General features: G+C 31.2%; 3 protein-coding genes across 4 annotated transcripts in view; 1 reads left to right on the top strand and 2 right to left on the bottom strand.

Moving 5' to 3' along the window:
• Positions 1 to 8,820, bottom strand: part of LOC110019266 (probable WRKY transcription factor 13) — a 36,792-nt gene that overhangs the window by 4,919 nt on the left and 23,053 nt on the right. The window lies entirely within an intron of this gene.
• LOC110019267 (ubiquitin-conjugating enzyme E2 2) lies at positions 505 to 7,072 on the top strand. Its single transcript, XM_020716882.1, has 6 exons — positions 505 to 725; positions 1,831 to 1,964; positions 2,063 to 2,088; positions 4,085 to 4,174; positions 5,147 to 5,235; positions 6,688 to 7,072. Exons 2-6 carry the CDS (start codon positions 1,840 to 1,842, stop codon positions 6,814 to 6,816), a joined length of 459 nt encoding a protein of 152 aa, XP_020572541.1. The 5' UTR covers positions 505 to 725; positions 1,831 to 1,839; the 3' UTR covers positions 6,817 to 7,072.
• The window catches only part of LOC110019264 (small GTPase LIP1-like), a 14,399-nt gene continuing 13,367 nt past the window's right edge, over positions 7,789 to 8,820 (bottom strand). The window contains exon 7 of one of the 2 annotated variants that reach the window (XM_020716879.1): positions 7,789 to 8,153. In XM_020716879.1, coding sequence (XP_020572538.1) covers positions 8,027 to 8,153 — 127 coding nt within the window. In that variant the 3' untranslated portion in view covers positions 7,789 to 8,026. Of the gene's footprint in view, positions 8,163 to 8,820 lie in introns of both variants that reach the window. The other variant, XM_020716878.1, reaches the window with a different exon arrangement.

The raw sequence follows: 8,820 nt of genomic DNA on the forward strand, positions 1-8,820 counted from the left end.
TATATATATATATATATATATATAGTTTTATTTTTTTAAAGCTATACAATATTTTTTTATAAGCATAATATTTTTATGGGTATGATTGTAAAAAAGTAATTATTCATAAGCAAAATTACTAGGAAGTATCAAATAGAAATTAAGAAGTATTTAATTTAATTTCTTGAGTTCTAATCTATAATAAAACACTATGACACTTAATTTTGTATTATTTGAAAATTTATATGGTATGGTCAAGTTGTTAAATAATAAGAAAGATTTACATATATACCACTTAAATTCCTTTGTATTTACATTTCAAAATCAAAATTTTAATTTTTATCATACATGCCCTTATTAATGATAGATGAAAGGGTGTACTTTGATGATTATGTGAAAATTTTGGAGGATATAAATGTAAAAAATTAAAGTTTTAGGAGTTCGATATGTAAATACATTAATCATTGGGTTTTCGAGCGTCCGAGCCCTGCCCGGCCAGTTGCTATATATTTGGATTTTTCTTCTTCGGTGGTGGTCGCGTTCATTTTCCGCTGCTGCCTGTTCTGTGATCTTCTTCTTCCTCGCTCCAATTTCTTCAACGGATTGCTTCTTCTGATCTTTAGGCTCTCCTTTCCATAGAGCTCTGCAGGAGGAAGCGATGGTATCCGCCTTTTTTTAGAGCAGAATCGCCGGCCACCGGCGAAACCCTAGGGAGATCCAACTTTATCGCTGAATTCGGCTTATAGGTGAAGGGGCTTTTCCTCTCTGTTTATTACCGATGGTTCTTGTTGCTCTATTGTTCTTGTCTTGCTTTCTTTACTCGGGATTCGGCGCACGATTCATCCGGAATGTCGAAACAATCGCTGTGGGATTGACGTGATCATTAATTTTCTTTTAATTTTAACGATTGCGTAAGTTTTGAGTAGGTTTTTTTTTTTTTGGGCTCTGATTGTTGCCTTTGTTGGCGTTGTTAGTTTGGGAGTTGTTTAGGATTTGAATATTTTTGTGGAGTTAGGTTTTGTGCTCCTTGAATCCATCCAGTAAGATGATTTTAGCCATTTAAAAGTGATTTTTTTCTGATTGAAGCCTTACTGTAGTGATAATTGTGTAAAAACTTAGGTTAATTGAACTCCTAGTTTATAGAATTTGTTTGTAGAATTCGGGGTTTTGGGTGGATTCTTGATTGATATACTAATGCAAGCTTTCTTATCTAGTTACCCTTTCTGACTATTGTATAAATTACATATACGGCTTGAAATAATGTTTTATTCAGTGGCATATGGCATAGTTACATAGGAGTGTAACTGAGCCAAGCCGACTCATGAGCCGGCTGATAATTGGCTGGCTCGTGGGTTGAGCTCGATAAACAAACAAGCCAAGCTCAAGCTAAGCACTTACTCAGACTCTTTAGCTCGTGAGCCGGCTCGTTTAAAAAAACACTAATATAAATTGTAATCAAAATGTATTAAAATTCAAGATTTTATCTTTAAATTATTAAATTTATTTTTAAAATGTTTATTTTCATTCTATATAAAGTTTTTTCTTATTATTTGTCAGAATATTTCATAATTGCTCATTCTATTGGTCATTTTATTTGTAATATTAGCTTAAATTAATATTATTTTCTTTCTTTTATGATAAACAAGCCAGCTTGAACTTATAGACTTAAACTCGAGCTTGAGCTTGAACTCAGTTAATTAATCAAGCTTAAACTCAAGCTCAAGCTAAGGGCGGCTTGAGCCAGGCTTTTTTTGTTTACACCCTAGCATATTCACTACTTACCACTTTTTTGTTTACAGATTTCATCTCTTCGTTTTTTATTGAATTATGTTTTTTATGATGATTATTTAGGTTGTGAGAATGTCGACTCCTTCAAGGAAGAGGTTGATGAGGGACTTCAAAAGATTGCAGCAAGACCCACCTGCTGGTATCAGTGGTGCTCCTCATGATAATAACATTATGCTCTGGAATGCGGTTATTTTTGGGTATCTATGCTACTAATTTGTTTGTCTTTTTTTTTAGATGTGTTTTTGTGAGTATAAAGTAAGTCATCTGATTTTTTTTTTTTCTTGTGTTGTTGCAGCCCTGATGACACCCCTTGGGATGGAGGTGAGGCAGTTTGTGTGGTTAATTTATGATTCTATGAATGAAGTTTTTGAAAAAGAGTCTGCTTTTATCATTTTCTGATTTTATAGAACATACTTTGGTTTGATTTATTGTTGTTTCTAGTGATTTATAGCATCCTTTTCTTTTGTTGTTTTTTTTTAAGTTTAAATTGTTCTTTTCTGCATGATTTGCAGCTGCTTTTTTTGCTTCTAATCTGTTATTGCTTGGTGAAATCTTTTTATTTGGTTAAGTGTTAGTTATCTTCATGGCTTCTGGGCTTTCTTATACCTGCCCATGTACTTCACTTCTTAGTCATTTTTTTCTTCATTTTTAGCTAAGCAAATGGTGAGCTCTGTAGTTTACACTTTCACAGTATAAAATTTTATTTTTAATAATACATGTAATGTGTGGTAATACAGAAGCTTTGATATTATAGTTGCTGAGATCATGGAGTTATTATAAGTGCAATGACTATATCTTGATTTTTGCTTTATAGAAATTTTTGTGATAGAGGGCAACTTAAAACAATCAATCCTGTTGGAGTTTGTACCTATGAAAAAGCTCTATAGCTTTTGCAAAAACTTAAAAAAAAAAAAAAATTCTCACAACTGTTCTAGAACTATTTTTATAATAGTTGCAACTGCCTTAGATGATTGCTTATACAAGCTTGGCGTTAAGGAAGGAGAATAATAGATATATTGAATATCTAATGCAAGAGATTTGAAAATTTTGATGAAGTTAGATGCATTAAAAGTGAAATTAGTAGGATCGTAGTTAACGTTGAAGATATTAAGGAAATATAAAAATGTTACTTTGAAAATTAACAACATTAGAACTTTTAAGCAAAACTTTTTTTTGAATATGCATAAAGATTTTTTTATTGAGATAAGGATTGACATCTAAGATGGAGAAGTGCCTCTAGATATCTTTGAGATAAGAGGATATCATACTTTTAAGTTATATTTTTTAAAATTGGATTTAGGGTATGTTTGGGGTATATACAGCTTATTAAAAAGCAGTTGTAAAATTGCTGAAAATAATCTGATGCTTAAAAAGCTACTGTGCCTATTACAATTAAAAATAATAATAATAATAGACTGCAGCTAGCAAGGACTGGGGCGGAAAACTCAGGTTTCAATGGCAGCTTTTTGAAAAAACTGTCAAAGTGCAGTTTACCCAAACAAACAAAATTGTGGTACTGTGTCGCACTGTCACCACACCGCCGCCCCAAACGGACCCTAAGGCTTACGATATTGTATGTAATTAAATGTTGGGTTTTAAAAAGGCTGTTAATATCTGAGTTGAGTGGCAAAAATAAAAATGGTAAGATGGGTATGTGGTAAAAATATGTATGTTAAATTAAGGAATTATTATATTAGGAAAATGTTGGAGTGACTTATACTGGAGATATGATGACTAAAAATAAACTTTTGGCTAGTTTGAACATGAACAAAAAAATAGTGAGAAGATGCCCATTAGAGAAGTTGATAGAATTATTCTTAGGGAAGGACAGAAGGGGTAGCCCTAAAGGTTTATGGAGTGAAAGTTGCTCAACATATTTTACTGATTATAGGTGTAATACTTCAAATAACATTAAGCAGGGATTAGGAGAAAATGAGGATTCATAATGCTGACACCTTGAAGTGCTTTGATAAGGCTAGTGATGATGATGATGATGATGAGCAGCGTAAAATTATGACATTTGTGTTTGGTGCATACATTGAAAATTAGTTGTTTAGATTCATTATCCATACAATGGAGCAATAGTGCAATTATTGGCTAATGTAGTATGCTTAATGTTTTTGAAGCTAGTGCTATGAGGTTTTCATTTGTTCTTCTTAATGTTATTTTCCATGGTTAATCATATATTCTTAAGCTTAATTTTTATTTTCTCTCATCTGAATCATAGAAATATCTTGCATGTGGAATTTGATTTTATTTCTTTGCCCATAAATTTTATTTATGGCCGTGCACCTATAAAGCAGTTGCTGATTATCAGGTACGTTCAAGCTGACGCTTCAATTTACTGAGGATTATCCCAATAAGCCACCAACTGTGCGGTTTGTTTCGCGGATGTTCCATCCAAATAGTAAGTTGTCGTTCGGATTATTTCCTAAATTTGCACTTTTCTTTGTTATTAAAATGCCCAAAAGCTCTCTCTTCCATAGTGGCATCGTTTTACCTAACATCCCAACATCAAAACATTTCTATTTACAAATCTAGCACTCCCCGCCATCCATTTTTAAAATTCTCTCTTCAGTATCAAAATTCATGGTAAAATCCCAACCCATATTTTTCATTTTTATCAAATTATCAATGATTTGTTTCGTGGCATGCATAAATGTATTCGTTCAGTAGTTAGAAAAGTGCTAGATTTGATAATAGCAATGATTTGATGAAAGTCAATGCGTTCATAATAGCTTTTCTTAACTAAAAGCAAAAGATTTAACGGTATAAGTAGTTTTTTAAAGTATGAAGATTTGCATACATACCACTTAATTCCCCTATGTATTCACACACACATATAACACCTGAATTTCAAATTTTACATATCTCGGTATCTCCCACCTTACCTATATGTAAAAAAGGTGTTTTTTAACTTTTTAAGATGTAAAATAGGGGCATTTTTTTTGTAATATGAAAGATTTGGGTGGTATAAATGTAAGAAGTAAATGTAGGTGTTGTTAAAGATACTCTAAATAATTCCTAATTCTTAGATGTTCAATTTTAAATCAAAGAATAAACAAAATAAAATAAAACTAAAAGATAAAAGTCAAAAAAGAAAAAAAAAAAAAAGTAGAAGTGATTCTTTGTTTCTGTATTCATTTAAATTTTATCAGAATATTGAATAAATTTATGCCAATGGTGATGCTATCATTTTCAACTAACATAAATTTAGTCAAATTGCAGTATAGCTTAATTTCAGCTTAAACTCAATAAATTCTTTCAGGGTCATGTAAACTTATCAGGGCAGATTATAATGTAGGGAGATTTACTCGCATACCTCCAAAACATTCATATGTTGATCTCACTGATTATTTGTATTGTTTGATGTTCAAAGTTTACGCAGATGGCAGTATCTGTTTGGATATTCTGCAGAATCAATGGAGCCCAATATATGATGTTGCCGCAATTCTTACTTCAATCCAGGTACACTTTTAAATCATTTGTTTTGTCATGTTGCATTGCAGTTTTTTGAGGCAATTAATAATGCATGGACAATAAAATAAATTTTATTTTTCACATATTTTTTATCAGTCTTGAGAAGGCGTAAATATGTTCCAGGTATCTTTGGATTGATTTGGTTACCATTAAAAGGTAGAGATGTTTGTGTCAAAATTATGTTGATATTATTAGATATGTTGTATAATTTGCCATTAGGGCTGTCAAAACGGCTCTTTGTTCGCGAACAGTTCATGTTCGGCTTGTTAAGAAGCTCGTTCACTTAGTTAACTAGCCGAACGCAGATTTGTTCGTTCATGTTCGGTTTGTTTTAGCTCGAAATACTACTCATCAATTATACATACATACATACGTGTGTGTGTGTGTGTGTATATATATATATATATATATATTGATGAGTACTATTTTTAAATAATTAAATTGATTGCAAGGCTACAAAGACTTATAATCAATTAAAAGTATTAATTAAGAAAATAAAATAAAATTTATTAAATTAGATTCAAATAATGTTTTAATATAAACAATAATTTTTAAATTTTGTCCCAATTCTTAACATTTTATGGTTACATGATTAGGGTTTTCAAAATGACTCTTTATTCATGAATAGCTCGTGTTCGGCTCGCTAAGCAAACGAGCCGAACATGAACACACATTTTGAGTTCGAAATATAAACGAGCCGAATTACACCCCTACTTGCCATGCATTAGTGTTAGAAATTGTCGTGGATCGACAGAAACTGATTTTCAGAACCTTGAGTTGTTATCAATTAACTGTCAACACCGAGCTCATATATTTTTGTAGGGGAATTGACACCCAGACCAATAACTATGTATTTATATATCTAACACCTGAACTTTAATTTTTACATTTAAACCACTTAAATCTGTCATATCACATTTAAAATAGCGAAATGCCACGTTTTATCTTTTAGAGAGTGAAATGCACCTTTCCGTAGTTTAGGTGCGATGTATGTAAAAATTGAGGTTTAGGTGTTGGATATGTAAATAAATATGAATTGTTTGGGATGCATGTAATTTTTTTATTTATTTTTTTTTTTTCGTTTTTTGTATTGGTTATGTAGATTTAGTGGATACCCGAAGCTATATGATTTTCTGGACGTTTTTTTTTTGAAGGGGACTGCATTCACACTACCCAATTCCACCTAAACTTTACTAATTACATTTATACCACCCAAATCATTCACAGCAAATAAAAATTACTCTACTATTTGAAGAAGTTAGACACATTTTCATGCATAGGTAAGGTGGCATATATGTAAAAATTGAAGTTTAGGTGTTAGATATGTAAATACATAGGAATTAAGTGGTATGTATTATAAATGATTGTATTCAGTGAGGAAAGGGGGGTTTATTTGGGGGGGGTGATTGTAACTAAATTAAAATTTAATTTAAATTGCAGTCATTGCTATGCGATCCAAATCCCAACTCCCCTGCAAACTCAGAAGCAGCTCGGATGTTCAGTGAGAACAAGAGGGAGTATAACAGGAGAGTGAGGGAAATTGTCGAACAAAGCTGGACGGCAGATTAAAACAAGAAGAAAGAAGAAAAAGATGAAGGTTTGGCGCTATCATTTCTATCTGAAGAACTTGGGTTTGGTTTTTATTATTTTCCTGAATGAAATGATTGAACTTTCTGAAAAAAAAAAAAAAAAAAAAAAAACTTCTACTCTGTTACTCTGCTTTTATCTGAACTTTCCCTGCCCTTGTATTTAAATGGCGTTTCATGCGTTCTTAGTCTGCCATTTCCTGCCCTTGTTCTAATGCATTGCATATTCAGCATCTAAACTTATATGTTTATGTTTATGTTTATATTCTTTCGCTGTTTTTTTTATAAAAAAAAAAAAATTTAGAAAACCCCGTGGATGCATTGTTGCCCCTTCTTGATCTGCTCATTAAACCGAGCAACGATTTACATACACACCACTCAGTTCTTCTCATTTATTTATAACACCTAAATTTCAATTTTTAAATTTATGCCGTTTTAAATGATGAAATTCTTTTTATGTGATATGAAAGATTTTGGGTGGTAATAAATATAAAAATAAATTAGGTGTTAGATATGTAAATATATAATAATGGGGGCAATATGTATGTAAATGTCCGGAAAATTTTTTTTTTTTTTCACTTTTTATTTATTATTATTAACCGTAGAATGTCACCAGAATTCGCCTGTTAAAATTACAACACCCTTTAACATATAACAAAATAAATAAAAAAATAATGAGCTAAAAACTAATTGCAAGTAAAATATATACAAAACCAAAAAAATCTAATTGCCGAAACAAAAATACAATTATAAAATTTGATTAGCAGCTAATGTTTATGGCCAAATGATATATATCGACTTACATAACAATTCACTTATTTAAGAATTCAATTTATTTATCATTTACAACAACAACAACAACAAAAAGAGGCATTTACATACATACCACCCAATTCCTATGTGTTTACATAATTTATTAGCATCTAAATTTTGCTTTTTACTATTACACCAAAATCTTTCTTATCACATAAAAAATACCTAAGGTGTAAGAATTGAAACTTAGGTGTTACATATCTAAATACGTAGGAAATGAGTGGCATGTGTGTAAATATTTCAAAAAAAAAAAAAGAACTTAGGGCACAGCCAATCAGATGCTGACATGTGCCATATATGCACCCAATTGTACACAGCCATATAACTCCTTGATTGGAATGAGTAAACCCTCCCCCCCCTAAATAATTTCTCATCAATTTTCACATTGTTTCAACTATTTCAACTTCGTATTTATCTGATTCAGAAGGTTTGATTTCTGAAAATCTCTGAAAACAGTAGCCATGCGGTAAATAATTTCTTTGAGAATCAAGTGTTGGCTGATCAACCCTATAAATACTTTGGTGATAGATCAAACCGTCCATATTTTTTTTCTAAAAAACAATTTACAAAAAGGAAAATTTACAGGCATACCACATAATTCATATGTATTTACATATCTAACGCCTAAACGGTAACGGTCGTATTTACATGCATGCCACTAAAATCTTTAACATCAACAAAATCACAACCGCTACTTTTTAAAAAGTGAAATATATGGATTTATGACGCCAAGATATTATGAGTGTAAATAGCAAACTTTGGGTGTTAGATATTTAAATACATGTGGTATGTAGGGCTATTAAAAAAGTTCGTTGTTCGCGAATAGCTCGTGCTTGAATCATTCGTTAGGTAAACGAGCTAAACATGAATAATTTTTTTAAGCTCGAATTATGAAAGAGGTGAGCACGAACAACCCTCTCGTTTTAGCTCGAAATAAAGAAATTATATAGATATTATTTATCTAACTTTAAATCATAGCAACTAGTACAGTCATATGCTTTTGTGCATTCTATTGCACAAAATTGATGCAGATTCAAATCAAACACTCTACATATATTTTTTTTAATTAATTTAAACGAGCTAACTTAGAGCTGCATATGAACATGAATTATGTAAATTGAACCAAACACAGACAATATTCACGAGCAATTTCAAACACGAAATCTCCCCCCCA

The sequence above is a fragment of the Phalaenopsis equestris genome, unplaced genomic scaffold, assembly GCF_001263595.1.
Source record: "Phalaenopsis equestris unplaced genomic scaffold, ASM126359v1 Scaffold000054, whole genome shotgun sequence".
Taxonomy (NCBI): domain Eukaryota; kingdom Viridiplantae; phylum Streptophyta; class Magnoliopsida; order Asparagales; family Orchidaceae; genus Phalaenopsis; species Phalaenopsis equestris.